This window comes from Tachyglossus aculeatus, chromosome 12 (genome assembly GCF_015852505.1).
Source record: "Tachyglossus aculeatus isolate mTacAcu1 chromosome 12, mTacAcu1.pri, whole genome shotgun sequence".
Lineage (NCBI taxonomy): Eukaryota > Metazoa > Chordata > Mammalia > Monotremata > Tachyglossidae > Tachyglossus > Tachyglossus aculeatus.
The window spans coordinates 16,178,324-16,199,323 of NC_052077.1; the positions used below are offsets into that span (position 1 = coordinate 16,178,324).

A 21,000-nucleotide genomic window follows, 5' to 3' on the forward strand; every position below is an offset into this window, starting at 1 on the left:
CACACAGTGAGTACACAATCAATATGATTGATGGACTGAGTCAGGAGACCTGGGTTTCTAATCTGCTACTCACCTGTATGAATTTAGGCAATTCACAAATTATTTGTGCTTTTGTTTCCTCATTTGTAAAATGGGGATTAAATACTCATAGACAGGGAACCCCATATGGGACAAGGATTGTGTCCGATATGACTGCAATGTAGTAAATGCTTCACAAATACAAGGTATTAGTATTATTGTTGTTGTTACCACTATTCATAGAAAATTGAGGCAGAGCTGCTAGAAGATTTTCCTAAAGTCACTGAAGGTACATGAATCAGAACTGATAAGCTCTTTTAGTTTATATATATATATGTAATCACCTCAGAAAAGTACAGAAAAATTCAAATTCCTCTTTTCAAAGGCCAAAAAAATCCAAAGAAGACCAATCCTAGTTTCCAGGTTTTTGTCCTATAAGAAAAAAAGAACTTAATATTTGGAAAGTGTGTAAAACCAGAGCATTCTTATCCAGTGACAATATTTACAAACTTGGTTTTTAAGAATATTTAGCATTTCTTGTTGCTATGAAAGACAACGGGGATTTGGTTACTCTGTTTCTTCCACTATAGCAAAGATTTGAATCTTACTTTTTCTGAAAGCATCTTTAAAGAATTCTTCAAGCTGTCTGGAGAATGCTGGCTTGCAGAATTAAGTAGTAGGTCTGCATGGGTTGATATGAGAGGTTCTAGTTGATTGATGTTGCCGAGAACTTCTTTTGCCTTGGCTGTATTTTCAGGTGAATAGTAAATAAACTGGTATCCAGTGCTGTAAAATCAAATGTTACACAAAAAATGTTACCCATCAGAAGCATTACCCCCTTAATTACAGCAGGATCAGGGCCTAAGCATTGTTACCACTATGCGTTGTTACCACTTATTAAGTCAGATGTTTCAAAAGTACTTCAAAACCTGGTGCACAATGTGATTAAAAAGTTGTGTTTTCGGAACGTAAAGTCTGCAACCCTTCCTGAAATACCAATCAGGTTCTTCCTAACTAAGCAGGCTAAAGAGTAATTTTTGAAAACTTATTATTTCCAGGTTTCTCTGGATTAAAAGTACTGGAGCAGGGAGGGTGGGGAAATGGTACTATTTAATAATTGTAAGAGGGTAAAAAAAAAATGCTATTAGTGGCATGTGTGTAGCTCTTCATTATCATTCATTCATTCAATCATATTATTGAGCACTTACTGTGTGCACGGCACTGTACTAAGCACTTGGGAAGTACAAGTTGGCAACATATAAAGACGGTCCCGACCCAACAACGGGCTCACAATCTAGAAGACATTATCCAGTTAATAACCTCAAGGAGCATTAAGTTCCTGTGAATTTCCCCTTTATGCCTTTATTGGATTATCACTTAACCAGTAAAGTTATTTGAAATGGATCACTGATGTTTAATTGATGAGTCATTTTTTTTTAAATCAGCTTCAATGATTTGCTCAAATAAATGATTACGAGATTAGTTGTTTCTGTGAAAGGGGCACCAAGTCCCATTGTACTAGGCCAAGAGAGAAACTGAGTCAACAGAGAGTGGGAACTAGCAATGCTATGACATTCCCACATCTCATACTTAACATCCCATCCTATTTGCAATTGTTCCCAGTGCTCCTCTGATCTGCCCGGGCTTTTGGTGAGGACCTTCTGGAGGGAATTGCAATGAACCTACATTGGGCTGAGACAAAATGAAGAGCAGAACAGAATAGTAGGGTTCTCTTCTTCACTGGTCTTTCAGCAAGATGGCAAGGAACGAGTCTTGTGCTTTTGTTGTACTATTCTAAGTGCTTAGTAAACAAGACATTTTACCCAATGGATACATGATAAACACCTTTACTATAACTTCTCTCATGACTCTTCCTAATTCCACTCCTTCTGCTTATCGCTTTACAGTTTTCCCTGATTCCCATTCCTCCATTCACCCTACCCAAACTCCTTTCCTTAATCCCCTAGTTATTGAATCTAGCAAATCTCCTTCATGGTAGATTACTCATCTTGATTTATCTAATCTTTCCCATCTCATGCTATCCCGATACTTCACTTTACTCTTTCCCAGGCATTCAGAACACTGGTTTGGGGCTCCCTTTTCCCGCTCACATTACATTCACTGACAGTCAACCAAGTCCTTTCTGACTGGCATTCTTCCTCTGCTTCCAATAAGAGCAATGAGAAAAAAGAATCTCTTTGGCTCCTGATACTGAGTCACTTCTGGAACTCAATGTCTCAAGAAGTGTATTGATACCCATACCATATATGTTGCCAACTTGTACTTCCCAAGTGCTTAGTACAGTGCTCTCCACACAGTAAGTGCTCAATAAATACAATTGATGATGATGATGATGATACCAGAATGACTTTATGGCAGAAATGAGACTTTCTGAAGAGGGTGTGTCCATGGAGTTGCTGTAGGTCGGAAATGACTTGACGCCACTTGAAGAAGATGAGTTTTTCCCCTCTAGCCTCTAAGCTCATTGTGGGAAGCGAATGGGTCTACCAACTCTGTTACGCTTTACTCTCCCAAGTGCTCAGTACAGTGCTCTGCACAAGGTAAGCACTCAATAAATATGACTGATTGAAGATGATGATGATGGCATTTATTAAGTGCTTACTATGCGCAAAACACCGTTCTAAGCACTGGGGAGGTTACAAGGTGATCAGGTTGTCCCACGTGGGGCTCACAGTCTTCAACCCCATTTTCCAGATGAGGTAACTGAGGCCCAGAGAAGTGCCCAAAGTCACACAGCTGACAAGTGGCCGAGTCGGGATTCGAACCCATGACCTCTGACTCCAAAGCCGGACTCTTTCCTCTGAGCCACGCTGCTTCTCTAAGATGAACACTTTACTGAGTTAAAATATTCATTTCCACTCACAAATATGAAGTTGACATCAGAATAGCAAAATAGTGCATAGAGTGAATAGAACCACTAGTCAAGAAGAAATTTTAAACATTTATAAAAAGTAAATGAATACAGCTTAGTTATACAGTATCCTGAGGCTTAATGTGTGATATTTTCAGGCCTATGGCTTCCTAAATAAATAGATATGGAACGAATTAAATTACCTAGATAAAATATAGCTAAACTTTTTTAATGTACAAGTGAAACCTTAAAATGAGCCCAACTCCTACATTTTGTATTAGACAAAACTAGATTAAATCAATGTTCTCAGGGTAAGTTATTTGTATTCCTCCACTCTACACTATAAATCAGAGGCAATTGAGAAAATGGAAATTATGTTCGATGCATTTTTTTGCATATCAAACAGAACAGCAAATACCGGATTTTTCGATGTTGGAGGATGTCATGTGATTGAGAAACTTTATGAGCTCTATGGCCAATGCAATAACATTCATCCATATGATGCCTAATCACAGAAACACATGTATACTTAGAACTGTGACTAATTGTCCTTGAAAGGTGTTACAGGTGGCAGGCTGTGAGTTATCTTTGACAACGAAGGTTACAATTAGATCAAACTCAAGGGCTTATTACTTCAAAATTCTAGGTCTTTCTGTTAAACCCTCTCATTCCAGGCACAGAGAGATGAAGTAGGTTGAAAGGTTGAGACATAGCTGAATAGACTTCTCCCCTTTTACAGCCCAGCCCGCACATGCCGCTCCTCAGCCACTAACCTCCTCACTGTGCCTCGTTCTCACCTGTCCCGCCATCAACCCCTGGCCCATTGCTACCTCTGGCCTGGAATGCCCTCCCTCCACATAGTCGCCAAACTAGCTCTCTTCCTCCTTTCAAAGCCCTCCTGAGAGCTCACCTCCTCCAGGAGGCCTTTCCAGACTGAGCCCCCCTCTTTACCTCTGCTCCTCCTCCCCTCCCAATCACCTCCCTCCCTCCCTCTGCCCTACCCCCCTTCCCTCCCCACAGCGCTTGTGTATATTTGTACATACATATTACTCTATTTTATTAATGATGTGTACATATCTATAATTCTATTTATCTATTCTGATGGTATTGATGCCTGTCTACTTGTTTTGTTGTCTGTCTCCCCCTTCTAGACTGTGAGCCTGTTGTTGGGTAGGGATTGTCTCTATCTGTTGCCAAATTGTACTTTCCAAATGCATAGTACAGTGCTCTGCACACAGTAAGCGCTCAATACATATGATCAGCATTGTCATGGAAATGGAATTTATACTCTCATTTCAATTGAAAGCCAATTTTAAAAACAAGGAAAACGAACAACGAATGAGAGACTTAAATTCAAACTATTCCTTGAGATCTCCAAAGAGAATTTAAACAAGCTAAACGCCAAGGCCCAAGACCTAATACAATCTTGACGCTTTTACTGATGGATAAGTGAAGATAAATAAAAACTGTGATGGCTTTGGCTGAAATAGTCAACATATCAGTTTTAACTAATAGGAAAACCATCTTTGATGTTCATACTTCAGAGTTATTGACACACAGAGACATAGGGACTGCCATAACTCCACAGCTGCAGTCAGTTATCTGCATCACATCAGGGGCCTGGGAACTATTGCAGAGAAACCTGGACATTCCTATGTCAGCCACATCTTTCCAGAAGTTTCTTGAATGGGTAGAGCCAATAATGTTCCATCAGGGATGGAAATCTCCAAAAAATGTGTACCCAAAGTAGCCAAATCAGGAGAGGCAGCAATAGCAACAGCAAACATTCATTCAATCAATCGAATTTCATTCTTTCAATCGTATTTATTGAGTGCTTACTGTGGTCTGAGCACTGTACTAAGCAGAGGAGGAAGCGAAGGTGGAAGAAACTAGTCAACTCTACCTCTTAAACTAGCTGCAGCTGCACAACCATAATTTTAATTTAACTGTAGCATTTGTTATGTGCTTTTTATGTGCTTGGGTTGGTACAAGATAATCAGGTTGGACCCAGCACCTGTCCCACACGGAGCTCACAGTCTAACAGGAGAGAAAACAGGTATTGAATCCCCAATTTACAGATGAGGAAACTGAGGCACAGAGAAATTAAGTGATTTGCCCAAGCTTCGACCCCCGGCCCACGTCCTTCCCCTGGCCTGGAATGCCCTCCCTCCACACATCCGCTAAGCTAGCTCTCTTCCTCCCTTCAAAGCCCTACTGAGAGCTCACCTCCTCCAGGAGGCCTTCCCAGACTGAGCCCCCTTTTTCCTCTCCTCCTCCCCATTCCCCCGCCCTACCTCCTTCCCCTCCCCTCAGCACTTGTATATATTTGTGCAGATTTATTACTCTATTCATTTTACTTGTACATATTTACTATTCTATTTATTTTGTTAATGATGTGTGTATAGCTATAATTCTATTTGTTCTGACGATTTTGACACCTGTCTACTTGTTTTGTTGTCTGTCTCCCCATTCTAGACTGTGAGCCCATTGCTGGGTAGGGACCATCTCTACATGTTGCCAACTTGTACCTCCCAAGTGCTTAGTACAGTGCTCTGCACACAGTAAGTATTCAATAAATACTATTGGATGAATGGATGGTAGGATCGAGATTAGAACCAGTTCCTCTGACTCCCGCGCCTGTGTTCTTTCCACTAGGCCATGTAGCTTCTTAAGAATACCTCTTCCTCATGTCATCCAATTGGGAGTGAAACTGGTCTCAATGGCTATTTTTGAGTACCCCAGTGCTAAGCATAATCCTTGGTATGTAGTAAGTGTTTAACAAATACCACTATTATTTGTAAAATTAGGAAAAGAGCCCATTTCCACGTTCTCTCCAAATCCAACTCAGGGTTAGACCACAGAAGCTTTGAAACTGACCTTGATGGCTCTTGTTGTGAAAAGAGAGAGATGTGCCTAAAATGAGTGGCACTTTAACTGCCTTCAGTTTCAAGGACAGCCAACCCTATTAGGTCTCTCTGTCAACTTCTAAGTTTTTTCTTCTCATTCTTCCAAGTTCCACGAGAAGCAGCATAACCTAATAGATAAAGCACGGACCTGAAAGTCAGAAGGACTTAGGTTCTAAACCCAGTTTCACCATTTGTGTGCTGTGTGACCTGGGGTAAATAGCTTAACTTCTCTGTGCCTCAGTTACCCCACCTGTAAAATGGAGATTAATACTGTGAGTCCCATGTGGGACAGGGACTGGGTCCAACCTGATTTTCTTGTATCTCCCCCAGTGATTAGTATAGTTCCTGACACGTAGTAGGAGTTTAACAAATACCATAAAAAGAAAAGTTCCCCATCAACTTCTTTCCTTTAGTTAACTTTATGCAATGAAAATTCACTCTGATTTGCATTTGGAAATGACCACTGCAAATTCCTATTACTGCAGTCTAAACCTAATCAGTTAACCCGGAGTCTTTCCTAGAGCAAAGGCAGAGGGATGGTACAGGACAGAATGAACAACTGACGAAAGTGACTGGAAAATGCTTCTCTTCCCTTGAGATCACTAACACCTAACCCTGTCAAAGTGCCTGTCTGTATCTCTCCCATCTCCAAAATGAGCTTTTACTTTAAAATAACAAAGCTTTAGTAGAGGGCTCCTCTTCTTATGTATTATTTCAATTGTTCTCTCGGGATTGTTTCAAAAGGAAGAAAGCCAACAAAACATGAATTGGAAAGCAGTGTGGTCTAGTGGAAGATCAAGGGCTTGGGAGTCAGAAGGACCTGGGTGCTAATCCCAACTCCGCCAATTCATTGGTTTTAAGGCACTCAATCACCTTGCCCCCTCCTACCTTAACTCTCTGATTTTTCTACTACAACCCACCCCGTACACTTCACTTTTCCAATGCCAACCTACTTACTGTACCTTGACCTTGTCTATTTTGCCGCCAACTCCTTGTTCACATCCTTCACATCCTGCCTAGGCCTTGGAGTTTCCTCCCCCTTCATATCTGACATTCAATCACTTTCCCCACCTTCAGAGCCTTACTAAAATCACATCTCGAAGACATCTGCCCCAACTAAGCTCTCATTTTCTCTTCTCCCACTCCCCTCTGTACAGTTCCCACACCCTCAGCCCCACAGCAATTATGCACATATCTGCAATTTTTTTTGCACTAATGTCTGTCTCCCGATGTAGACTGTAAGCTCAATGTGGGGAGTGTGTGTGGCTAACAACTCTCCCAAGTGCTTAGTAAAGTGCTCTGCACACAGTAAGTGCTCAATAAATATGATTGATTGATTCAAAGAACAACAGTCTTCAAAGAAGATTACTAATTCATAATTTCAGAAGGGTATCTTCTTCCCTTAGCAATCACTCACATTTATTGAGCACTTACTGTGTGTAGAGCACTGTATTAAGCACATGGGTGACTACAACTGAGTTGGTAGACACGTTCTCTACCCTCAGTGAGCTCACAGTCTAGAGGGGGAGACGGACATTAATAAGAATAAATAATTTAATATGTAATTTATAGATATGAACATAAGTGTTGTGGGGCTGAGGGATGTTTCCCATATGTATCTCTCTAGGGTTCTGGGTGTGGGAAATGGCTTTCAGAAAGGCTGAATGATATAGGAATTGTCCAGTTCCTCTGGAAGAGTCGCTAATCTGTGGATCATTTAAATTGAAAACTAGTTCTCTTGCACCGGATAGGCAGGCTACTGATTTCTCATAACATCAATTCTGCTTGTACCACATATTCGGGACGATGTCAACTCATTTTTTTTCCTCATAACATTTTCTGTAACCTTTTGAAAACTAAGATTCTGTCCAGTTTAGCTTTTAAAACTAGCGGCACAGAAAATAGTTTTATTGGCAATTGATTTGTTAGATGACTCTAATGTCAGCTGCCTGCTGCCTTTAGAATGACAAATATTGACCACATGGTTAGGCTAACAGAAATCTATTCTCTTCTCTATTGTATTTATTATAAAATGCTCCCTCATTATTTTACTGGAGTACAAAACATTTACTTGGACAAAATGAAATCCACCTGAATAAACCAGAGTTCACTTCAGCTTTAAAAAAATGCCATTTTCAATGAAGGGAAAATATTTTTACCTGTTTTCTGAAAAGGGATAAAGATAGCAAGCCTTCTTTGGGGCTCTTTATTGAGCAAAAAGAAAGCATGTCTCTTCTTGTCCACTTCCTAAACTGGGAAGAGTAATCCTGAAAACTTCACTACCTAGCTCCTTTGGTCTTCCTCCTCCTCCGCTTCTCTGAGAATGCTTTCTTGTGTCAGGTGGCCAGTCACCAGCCCCCTGCATCCCAGTTCGAATCCTGTTTCAGCACATTTATTTTCATTTAAATGAATCATTTTCTCGAAAGGGATGATTTTATTCAGGAATTCTAACTTGCCTTTCTATATACTTGTAATACATGAGTCCCAAATGATATTCACGTTTAACAAGGTCTCTGACTGACAGATTACAAATGGATGAATCTCACCAGCCCTCTGAATTTGCTCCCAATTGCTGCATGAAGTCTGCTTCACTATGACCAGGCTAACATTATTAAAACATGTTGCTCTCTCCTTTGTAGCTTCAAAAAGACTCAATCTCCCTGCTAGCCAACAACGGCAAACAAGATGTCAAACTGTCATCCTGATACCGAACATCTTGCTGTTCTTCAGGATCCATGAGCCTTTCTTCAGTAAGAAATCCACAAGGATCCCTTATAAGAAGCTGTATTTCATACTCTTCTCCCACTCTGAGCCATAGCATCCCGTCAACTATCTCTACTACTTATAAACTTAGCACTCACAGACATAGGTCTGCTCAAATGTATTTGACAGCATTGTAAATAGTGCATTATTTGTCTGCCTGAAAATTCAAGCTTCTTGTGGGCAGGGAATGTGTCACTTGGTTATTCAGTATTTCCCAGTGCCTAGTACAGAGCACCACACCAAGAGAGAACCTGATGAACGTCACTGCTATTACGAAACCCTGGCCCAAATTTGGATTCCAAGATGTGAACTTTCTGAGGTGAACTGCAAACCCAGGGGCCTTGGGGAGATTTGATCCATGGCTAGGGCCCACATGGTACCTCCCCCTTCTCCCTTTCCAGGAGTGGGCCACTTGTTTGCCAAACCCGAGTCCAGTATATCTGTGGCCATAATTTCCCCTCTTCCTCCAAATCACTGTAAGCCAGTGCTTAACACTCCCTATGACCGGAAGGGAAGCATTTCACTTTGCTGTTCGCTATCTGTACATTGTTTCAGCATTCCAAGGAGCAAGAGTCATTTGAGGAAATCCACCCAGTTCTCACCCCTTACTAGAGTTCACAGATGCAGTGGAATGGAAAAGTGGGAGGTAGTAAAAGGTCTTAGTTGTCAGGTGAATATGCAAACTATTCTGGAAAATACACCTTCGTTTTTTCAAGAGCAGATTACGATTAACTGGAAGGTTTACATTTTCTTGACCACAAGGGCTGGGGATACTTCAGCATTTGGTTAGTTTTGTAAGGGATCTCAACTTTTCCAATCAATGACCAATGGCAGGACCCAGGCCTAATCAATAAAAGCCAGTCTCTCTCAAAGGCTTCAGGACAAGTAGGGGACCGAGGCTGATGAAGTCAATCTAGAATGGCCTTGGGAGAAAATAGAATTTTAAGGGATGGAAAGAGAAAGAGACATTCAAAAAAAACAAACCTAAGGACAACTCTCCGGAAGATGCCAGGGTGAAATATGCAGGCACTAAATTACTTTAAAAATGGAAGTACCATGCCAGGAAAAGGTAAAATTGATAAGTGGCTCTGGAAGTTGCACTTACTACAGGGTTTTCCTTGTGATTTTATGCATATTTTTTCTTTTTTGGGGTTTCAGAGATCCGCCCTTTCCTCTCCATCCAAACTGCTACCCTGCTCATTCAAGCTCTCATCCTATCCCGTCTGGACTACTGCACCAGCCTTCTCTCTGATCTCCCATCCTCGTGTCTCTCTCCACTTCAATCCATACTTCATGCTGCTGCCCGGATTATCTTTGTCCAGAAACGCTCTGGGCATATTACTCCCCTCCTCAAAAATCTCCAGTGGCTCCCAATCAATCTGCGCATCAGGCAGAAACTCCTCACCCTGGGCTTCAAGGCTGCCCATCACCTCGCCCCCTCCTACCTCACCTCCCTTCTCTCCTTCTACTGCCCAGCCCGCAACCTCCGCTCCTCCACCGCTAATCTCCTCACTGTACCTCGTTCTCGCCTGTCCCGCCGTCGACCCCCGGCCCACGTCATCCCCCGGGCCTGGAATGCCCTCCCTCTGCCCCTCCGCCAAGCTAGCTCTCTTCCTCCCTTCAAGGCCCTGCTGAGAGCTCACCTCCTCCAGGAGGCCTTCCCAGACTGAGCCCCTTCCTTCCTCTCCCCCTCGTCCCCCCTCCATCTCCCCCATCTTACCTCCTTCCCTTCCCCACAGCACCTGTATATATGTATATATGGTTGCACATATTTATTACTCTATTTATTTGTTTATTTATTTTACTTGTACATATCTATCCTATTTATTTTATTTTGTTGGTATGTTTGGTTCTGTTCTCTGTCTCCCCCTTTTAGACTGTGAGCCCACCGTTGGGTAGGGACTGTCTCTATGTGTTGCCAATTTGTACTTCCCAAGCGCTTAGTACAGTGCTCTGCACATAGTAAGCGCTCAATAAATATGATTGATTGATTGATTGATCCCTTTATTCTCCAGGCTGCCTTAGTAGAAAAGAGTTATTTGAATGTGAAGAAGAAATTAGTCCCGACTGCCACCATATACCCATGAGGCTGCTACTGTAGGTGGAATGATTTTTGTGCTCAAGTGCATTCTTGATAAACACGGGAGAATCTTAAATTAAACCCCAATAGAATTGTCTTTTTTAAAGCTCCTGAACTTAAAGTTAAGAAACCAAAATGCATTTAAGAAAAAAAAAACTATTTCCCCTCTCCTGGGCTATACAGAGGTGATCATTCTCTGAACCCAGTTCTACCACTGACTAGTAGAGTGCCATTTTAAAGCCCTTTGAAATTTATTCCTCATTTGCTAAAGGTTTAAGCAACCAATCAGTGGTATTTATTGAGCACTAACTGTGTGTAAAGCACTGTACTAAGCACTTGTGAGAGTACAAAACAAAAGAATTGGAATAGAGGAATCTTCGTGGCCTAGTGAAATCCTAGTGAAGGACTTGGGTTCTAAAACCAACTACAACACATGTCTTCTGTGTGACCTTGGGCAAGCCCCTTAACTTCTCTGGGCCTCAGTTGCCTCATCTGTAAGACACGAATTAAGATGGTGAGCCCCATGTGGGGCGTGGACTATGTCCACTCTAATTAGCTTGAATCTTCCCCAGTGCAGAGTACAGTGCCTGGCACGTAGTAAGTATTTAACAAATATTTTAAAAAAGGAGGTTACAACGTAGCCTGACATTCAAATAAATTACAAAGAGGGGAAATGGATATGTACATAATTGCTGGGGCTTGGGTGAATATCAAGTGCTTAAGGGGTACAGATCTAAGTGAATGGACAATGCATACGGGAGGGCTAATAGGGGAAAACAGGGATTAGTCCAGGAGGACATCTTGGAGGATTTTAATAAGGCTTTGATGATAGAGAGAGAGGTGGTCTGTCAGAAATACTCAAGGAGGGGTTTCTAGGCCAGGGGAAGGACATGGGCAAGGGATTAGCAGCATGATCGATCATCTGGAATAATATTTGGCCCCAGAAACTGTAATATGAATGTGGCCTTAACATTCTTAATGAGAATCAAAGTGATTTTGTGGGAATCCTAGGTTTGTTCCAGCCAAGAAGGTAGGAACCCCATCAGTGCACTTAATTAGTCAAACTGACTGTGCCCCAAGATGGCCTAGAAGAAAGATCAGGGGTCTGGGGGACAAGAAACCTGGGTTCTTGGCTTAGTCAACTGCTCTGGTCCTCAGTTTCCTCATCTGTTAAATGAGGATTAAACACCTGTTCACCCTTACAAGTAAACCCCATATGGGACAGGTAGTCTATTGTATCTAATCCAAGTGTTGGGCACAAAGTAAACACTTAACCACTATTATTATTGCTGTTGTTGTTATTGCTTGATCCTCCCACCCAGCAAATATGATTGATTTGAATATTGTACATATTATTCTTACTGAATGGATTATTTGTTGAAATCATGATTCACCAATTATCTGGTTTTTGACATGCTACTAAAATACTTAGGGGGTACAGAGAAGTGATTCACATTTTGACAAAGGTATTAACACGCTGTTTTGTCTTGTCAGATACTGTATGATGAAACTCTCGGGGATGAGACCGAAAAGATCACTGGTTTCGCCACGGACAGCATCTAATTACATCTTATAGCATAATTAGAACTTCTGACTATATCTCAGGGCAGTGTCAGGATGTAGAAGAAAGATTTTTGAAATGTGCCATTGCTGTGTACTCCACTGACATTCTATTTGGGCCCAAAGATTTCCCAAAGCAAAGTTAGTTGGCTTTACATTGGTTTCTTATGTCATTGTTGAACTACCAAAGGAGACTTGGCAGCCCTGAAAACAAAATTCTAATACCTTTATCTAATTAACAATTGCTTTCTTTGTCCCTCAAGTAAGATATCACTTTGAGTCATGGTTTTTAGACTGAGTCTATTCATGATACAGACACTTCCTCTTCCTGCTGGAGTCCTTTCCAAAATATATACAATTACATTCCATTAGAGGGTCAACCTGATTTTCAGAAGGTAAAGCTTTTAAGAAGCAAGCAACTCATCAGATTCATTCTGAGATACATAGTCCCTCTCTACTGTTCAACATAATACTTCAGGACTACAAGAGAGAAGGAGTTGCAGTGGTAAGATTGAGTGGTCAGTATTGAAAACATTGTCCAATCGTAAAGCTTCGATCCTTCCTTAGTGTGAATGCCAAGACTGTAGTCTCAAGGCAAATAATACAGGAAAGGACCCAAATGTAATTCAGTGAGCTTTTATACTTTCACATCAAAGCATTATTCTTTATAAAGCTTTATCCCAATATTTGATTTACCCTGCTGAACCAAGCTGACAGACCCAATGAACAACTGGTCAGATTTCTTTTGTGTGCACTACTGTCAGCTGACAACCGAACATAAAAAATTCCCAGAGATTTATGTACTTGAAGAAGAATTCGTTTTATCAAATGATATACATGCATACCCAAACTTGGGAATGAACAGTGGGATCACATGTGATTGGAAAGTGAATGAGCTGTGGTCTGAGCTTGCAGGGTTAGCCAAACATTAACTTTAGTTACTCACAATAGATGGGGGAATAATCTTTCTTACTGGTGCTAGTGGTTTGCTGGATACCACTGCCACTCTATTGTCCCAGCCAGGCATGTTCCTGCTGGGACACAGAGCAGGGGTATGGGGCAAACAGAGGATTTTCCTGGGTGGGCAGGGCCCACATATGGCCCAAGTGACCACAGCATAGTGCAATTGCTGGGCTGTAGCTTCATGAACCAGCATGTGGTTGCATTGGTAGCTGCTGCACCATCTATCTTGTGGAATGTCCAAGTTGGTTCCTCAGTCAAAATCCCTCAGCACCTATGGCAAAGCTCCAACAGGCAGAACATGGATTAGAACCCAAGTCTCCTGATTCCCAGAGCACTTCTTTCCCCACTGGGCCAGCAGGACAACCCAGCACTATCATTTGCCAGATAAGAAAGAGAAAAGACAATTAGGATTCTCCAAAGAGCTCTCTAGAGGCACCTTATTGAATGCATATGAGTGAGATTGGATATTAAAGATGGTCCTCATTTTACTGCCAATATGGTGGTACTGAGTGCCAAACTAATCAGTGATAGCACACAAATTTTCATTATTAATAATAATAATGGAATGCATTAAGCGCTTACTATGTGCAAAGCACTGTTCTAAGCACTGGGGAGGTTACAAGGTGATCAGGTTGTCCCACAGGGGCTTACAGTCTTAACCCCCATTTTACAGATGAGGTAACTGAGGCACAGAGAAGTTAAGTGACTTGCCCAAAGTCACGCAGCTGACAATTGGCAGAGCTGGTATTTGAGCCCATGACCTCTGACTCCAAAGCCCACACTCTTTCCACTGAGCCACACTGCTTCTCTAAAGCATTATTGACACAGACAATGGAATGCAAAGGGAAACTCAAATCAAATAATTTTACATTAAATTTCTGGAAAATATAGACACCTGTAAGAAGTTTCAGAGCAACTTCAAAGCAGCCTTATCATTGGCAATTAATCAAACAGCCAATCAGTGGTATTTATTGAACACTTAAAGTGTACAGATCACTGTCCTAAGCAGTGGGAAAGTACAATATAACAGAGTCTGTAGATATAAGGCCCTCTGTGAACTTGAGAATATGTAAAAGCACATCTGCAAGACATCTATCTGGGAACTGGCCACTGCAGTTGAAGTCATAACATAGTTGTAAAGATCCAAGCCCTAACCATGTATCCACTGAGATCTACAAGCAGGAAAGGGGATATTCTGCTGAGTACCCCAAAGTGTCTTCCTTTCCATAGCCACAGTGCTATGAAAATCACCAACTTCCAGAAAGACGTTGAGTGAGTTTACCGTCAAAGTAATTGTAGGAACTCACTGCTCTCACTAGGTACGACACCTGATCCTAATCCTAGTCTTAATCCCCAACTCTTTCCCTGTGACTATAATACCTCAATAGAGTCTTTATACTGATATTTTCCACTGACAAAGAGCAATGATTATTACTAAGCAATCAAAAATGACTTCCTTTTTGAACCAGGCAAACTCTTTTGGCCTTGGACTCATCCTACCCTTTAATAAATAGGAATACTCATCCACTCCAGCCTTCATCCTATTTTAACCGAACTGCTACTGAGAAAGAGAGCAGACATCCACTCAAAACCATGAAATGGAGTAAGGGTATCAAAGACGCTACTTGCGAACATGAGCCATCCTCTTTGCTCTTCCATAAATTACTCTTAATTTTAATAGACAGTACACATAAAAACAGTTTGTGCTTCATTTTTCTCACATCAAAATACTTACTTTCTCCTTTCCATCTCAAATTTATTGAGCAATCTCCGAAGTCCGCCATTCTTAAATCCCTGACAATGTGCTGCTGGGGCTCCCACTGTGATGACATCGTACTGAGAATCTGGAATAAGATGGAGAAGGAGATGAAATTGACATGGTTATACACCCAGGACATAGTGTCTGTGGAGAACTACCCACTCCATTAGAGGCTTGGGAAAGACTTCGGGTTAATTTACTTGAAATATTTACAAACATTAGGTTTCATAGATGAAAGGACATTAATAAATTTTCCCACACAGCCACCTGCCCGCCTATACACTTTTTCTGTGGTATTTGTTAAGCGGGACATGCCTGGCACTGTTCTAAGTGCTAGGGTAGATACAAGACAAATGGGTTGGACGCAGTCCCTTATCCCATATAGAGCTTACAGTCTTAATTCTCATTTTACAGGTGAGGAAACTGAAGCCCAGAAAAGGTAAGTGACTTACTTGCCCAAGGTCACACAGCAGATGTTGCCGACTGGTACTTCCCAAGCGCTTAGTACAGTGCTCTGCATGCAGTAAGCGCTCAATAAATATGATTGAACGAATGAATAAGTGGTACAGGCAGGATTAGAACCCAGATCCTCCTGACTTCGAGGCCCACTTCTCATCATATTTATATGTAACCTCCGGTGGTTGCCCATCCACCTCTATGTCACACGGAAGCTCCTTACCATCTGCTTTGAAGCACTTGATCCTCTCTCCCACTCCCATCTCTCCTTGCTGATTTCCAGCTCTAACCCAGCCCACACACTTTGCTCTTCCAACACCACCCTACTCACTGTACCTCGATCTCGTCTATCTCTCCGCCAACCCCTTGCCCATATTCCTTCCTCTGGCCCAGAACTCTCTCTCCATTCATATCCAACTCTCCTCACCTTCAAAGCTTTATTAAAATCCCATCTCCTTCAAGAGACCTTCTCGGACTAAGCCTTCATATCCCCTACTCCCTTCTGCACTGCCCAGCCACTTGGATCTTCACCCTCTAAGCACCTGATATTCACCACAGCCCTAATGTACTGGCCAAGCTGCTTCTCAGTCCCCTTCCCCGGCTCCTCCTCTCACTAACCTCTCTCCTCTGCAGTACCGCATTTCCTCTTGCCTTCAGGACATATCTACTTGGCTGTCATGCCGACACCTCAAACTTAATATGTCCTAAACAGAACTTCTCATATTCCATCCCCTGCCTTTCTCATCACTGTAGACAACACCATTATCCTGCCTTTCTCTCAAGCCCGTAATCTTGGCATTATCCTCGACTCCTCTCTCTCATTCAGCCCTCATATTCAGTGTTACCAAACCATATTGGTTCTGCCTTCATGTCATTGCTAAAATTCGCCCTTTCCTCTACATCCAAACTGCTACTATGCTGATCTTCCCCCTTCTAGACTGTGAGCCGTCTCTATCTGTTGCCGACTTGTACTTCCCAAGCGCTTAGTACAGTGCTCTGCACACAGTAAGTGCTCAATAAATATGATTGAATGAATGTAATATATATGAACATAGTATATATATCTATATATATGTTTAATAACTTTAAGTATTTCCCTGATTTATTATTTTAATATACATATTACATATAGGCACTATACTCTTTTTCTTCTAAATTTTTATTAAGGTGCCCTATAAATTAGTCTTTTGTGAAATTCCCATTGTTGATCCCCATGACACTTAATTTGCAATCACATTAAAATTCAACAATAATTAACCATCTTGCAACCAAAGGTTTAAAGAAAAAATAAATATTAGTGCCACTGAGCTGAAAGGCAGAGAATCTCTATTCTGTCTCTTTACAGCACTTGCTTAGGTTATATTTCAAGTGTTGGGTTCACATCTTGAGCATCTGAATGTACCTTTCATAACTTCCTTATCCACATAATAGAATGAACACAAAATGTCTGAGAATCCTTTTCCAGATAGAATCTTTGTTTCCAAACAAGACAAAGCTCACATATTAAGATTGGCCCCTGTTCTAGAATATAATCCTTTTTTTCATATGAACTTGTTTTATGTTGTAGAATGTGTCCTCTTGGTGACATTCGGATGACAAATGTCCACATAAGGAGGAAGACAGTACCAAACAGCCTCCTATCAACAAACTGTATTTCACCTGGGAAACTTGATTTCATTGTAGATCCATTCCAAATTGATTTTAATGTTGATGCATTGGTTGTTCTTCAAAACTCATTTACTGGCAAAGCTGAAATAATTTAATTAACCTCAGGTGAATGCCTTAATGTCTACATCTCCTGTTCATGCTAAATTTGTTGGAGAGCCTTTTTTCCAATCCAATCATTGGAGGCAAAGAGAAGTAGCAGTAACATAAACAAAGAGCTTAGGGGAAGAACCGCTTCATAAGAACCAAAGTGATAGATGCCTGTGAAACTCTACTTTTCAAGATTATGGGATACTTCTATGTGAGGCTCTTTTTCAGTAGGAAATACCTAAGGAGGCCATTCCACCTCCTCTGTTAGTAAGGGAGGTGAAAAGCACACACAGTAGGTGTTGTGAACAACAACATGATCTAGGCAGGAGAGGAAAAACAACCAGATAACAATAATAATAATAATAATAATGGCATTTATTAAGCACTTACTATGTGCAAAGCACTGTTCTAAGTGCTGGGGAGGTTACAAGGTGATCAGGTTGTCCCACTGGGGGGCTCACAGTCTTAATCTCCATTTTGCAGATGAGGTAACTGAGGCACAGAGAAGTTAGGTGACTTGCCCAAAGTCACACAGCTGACAATTGGTAGAGCCGGGATTTGAACCCATGACCTCTGACTCCAAAGCCCGTGCTCTTTCCACTGAGCCACGCTGCTTCTCCGAGGGGTTCAGAGGGGTTTTCTGTCTAAAGAGGTCCCCTCCCCTGTCACCTGCATGCAACTGTTCAGAAAGAACAACTTCATTCATTCATACTTTTGTGTTGAGTGCTTACTGCGTGCAGAGCACTGTGCTATGTGCTTGGGAGAGTTTAATACAATAAGGAGACACTTTCCCTATCCACAGTGAGCTTACAGTCTAGAGGTGGGGAGACAGATATTAAAATAAATAAATTACAGATATGTACATAAGGGCTGTGGAGCTGGGATGGGGGAAGAACAAAGGGAGCCAGTCAGGGTGAATCAGAAAGGAGTGGGAGAAGAGGAAAGATGGTGCTTAGACAGGGAAGGCCTCTTGGAGGAGATATGCCTTCAACAAGGCTTTGAAAGGGAGGAGGGAAATTGTCTGTTGGACGGTAGTGGTACTTGTTATGTGCATACTGTTTGTCAAACTCTCTGTTTAAGCACTGGGTAGACAAGGGATAAATCAGATCAGTTCTTATCCCACTCAGGGCTCACAGTCTAAGGATGAAGAAGAAGTATTTCATCTCCATTTTGGAATATGAGGAAACTGAGGCACAGAGATGTTAAGTGACTTGTCCTAGGTCACACATCATGCAAGTGGCAGAGCCAGGATTAGCACCCAGGTCTTTTGACTACCGCTAGGCCACACTGCTTCCCTCACTTCTACTGCTGATTGCAATTCTGCAAAGCAAAGCTTAAAAAAAATCTTATATCGAGTTGGTGCAAAGGCAGTTACTTCCATTTATTCTTTCCTTCAATCGTATTTATGGCGCACTTACGGTGTGCAAAGCAAGGTACTTAGCACTTGTGAGAGTACAATGTAACAACTGACACATTACTGCCTGCAATGAGCTCACAGTCTAGAAGAGCAGACATTAATATAAATAAATTAGAGATGTATACAGATATTGTGTCTGAGTTTGCCATCTCAATGGCTCATGAATAATCACTGAGCCATGAAGTGGTGCTAGCTATGTGTTCACTCTCCCTCATCCTGCTACTAGTTTCCCAGTGAACACTGTCCTGTGGTGGTTTCATAGCGAGCAATAAAAAACCAAACAACTCTTGGCTAAGTATTGGCACACACCAACAATGAATATTTATTAAGTCATTGACACTGTCACCAAAACTAAATCAACACGAGTTGGTGAAGTGACGACTTCCCAACTCTAGATTCACTTCCCCTCATCCTACCCCTTCATCCTCTATCAGTGAGGATGGGCTACAGCTGTCTAATCTCCCTTCTCCACTGAAATGTGTTCCTCAAGTCCCACTTGCCTTTTCAGTTTAGTTGACACAGTTGGGTTCTTCTCCATCCCCCTCTTTAGAATCCCTTCATCTTTTCCAAGTTCCAAGCTTCTGTAACTTACCATCCTTCATTCTTATTTCTCCTTCAGGTTCCTAGCTTTGGCCAGGAAATTATCCCTAGACTTCCTAGAAACGTGCCCTAGACTATAAGCTCTCTGTGGGCAGGAAAAATGTCTCATACATTTTCACACGCTCACTGGCATTGGTAGGTAGATGGGAACACTTGCAATGGAGGATTTATGGATTTAGCTGTAGACATTACTATTCATTCTACATCATCTGCTCTCTGAGGAACTAAAGAGCTGATTTTGGTCAAAAGTTTTGAGAAACTGAAACAGAGCTATTTTGATACATTGCCTAAGAAGGGAAAAAAAATATTTTAAAATGACATCCCAGTGTTCACTGGGTATAATCTTATTCTGCAACGAAAATGAAGAGAAGGTTTCAACCAAAGATAACACCAGTAGTTAGGGGATGAAAGCATAATGAGCATGCCACCATTTCCAAGGAAACCTGCAGAAATTAACTGTAAAAAGATCTGCCCTTTGCTGAGGATATCAAATGAATAGGACATAAGGCTATGCCTATGGCAAGAAAAGAATCATGGGCAGTTCATCAGAGGTTATCAATGTTATGTGACCAGAGAATAGATTAAAAGGTAAACAAAAGACAGACCTAGTCTTAGAAAAAATTAAAGCATAAGGATAAAATAGGCAGGAAATATATTTTATTCTCAAGCTTCAAAGAGGACATTTCAAACAATAGGGAGATTAAAAAAAAATACAATACTGTGGAGCCTGGTCTCACTTTCCTGTTCTGGCAGATAAAACCCCTTCAAAATTCCATCCTAACCGAATTGGTTTGGAAGTCTCTCCCTGACTTTCTGAATCATGGTTCCTCATCTAAATATTTCAATCTTTAAATCCTTCCTAAACCCAAGTTTCATGACCTCTTTCAAATGGAAATCTTTCAAGGACTGTTGGCCCTCCACAATTAGGAATATATAGAGAAGGGTCAACAAGAAGAGATTAAGGAAGAAAAGAAGAAAGCTCAATATTTTCTTGTTAGTGGCATTTCTCCCCTTTTCCCCCTATGTTCCCCCCTCCTGTTATAAATACTCACGCTATGGAGTGTGCACTCATCTGTTTTTGGTGGAAAGCAAACCCCTTTTTATTGACAAACTTATCAATAAGCATCATTCATGCTACAACCTGATAGGATACACCATGGACACAGTGTTTCAGTATCAGAGACACTGAATCTTTTCATTAGCATTTTTAGGGAAGTAATTTGTGCCTGTTTAAAATTCACTGACTCCAGTAAACATATGGTAATGGTAACCTTAAAAGATTAACAGGTTCCTTATACAATGCTAATAAAATGGTAGAGTGATTCTGATACAGACACCAAATGCATACCTTACAAAGCATTCCTGAGTAGAGTTGCAATGCATTAAGCCCAATTCTGGGTTATATTAAGGAATATTTTTCCAATTGTGTTTAATCCAAATGTATGTTACAGTAGGAATTACTGTATGGTCTTAAGATTCATTAAAAAAAACCTCCTTATTCCTTAGTCACTTTAGCATCTTGAGAATGCCACACCACAGAAGATGGAATTTAATCTACTGTGTGGTTAAAACCCCTAGTAAAGTACTTTGACACATAAGAAGTGCTTAATGAATTTCATTACTGTTGTTAGTTAATATACCAAAGTGGGGCTTTCACCATGAAAATGCAGTGGTGCAAGATTAAGGGGAGAAAAGTATGAAAAAGAGAGAGGCAGACAAGAGCAGGAGAGATCAGAAACAGCCACAAAAGACAGAGACATAGGTAAGAGGGATATAAAGAGATATCAAAAGACAGAGGGAGGCAACTTAACTAAGTGGAAAGAATACTTATCTGGGAGCCAGAAAACTTGG

General features: G+C 41.2%; 1 protein-coding gene across 2 annotated transcripts in view; it reads right to left on the reverse strand.

Moving 5' to 3' along the window:
• INPP4B (inositol polyphosphate-4-phosphatase type II B) overlaps positions 1 to 21,000 on the reverse strand; it is a 514,133-nt gene that overhangs the window by 100,198 nt on the left and 392,935 nt on the right. For both annotated transcript variants that reach the window (XM_038755090.1, XM_038755091.1), the window contains 2 exons: positions 14,898 to 15,006; positions 627 to 804 (listed from right to left, as the gene is read on the reverse strand). In XM_038755090.1, coding sequence (XP_038611018.1) covers positions 627 to 804; positions 14,898 to 15,006 — 287 coding nt within the window. The remainder of the gene's footprint in view (positions 1 to 626; positions 805 to 14,897; positions 15,007 to 21,000) is intronic.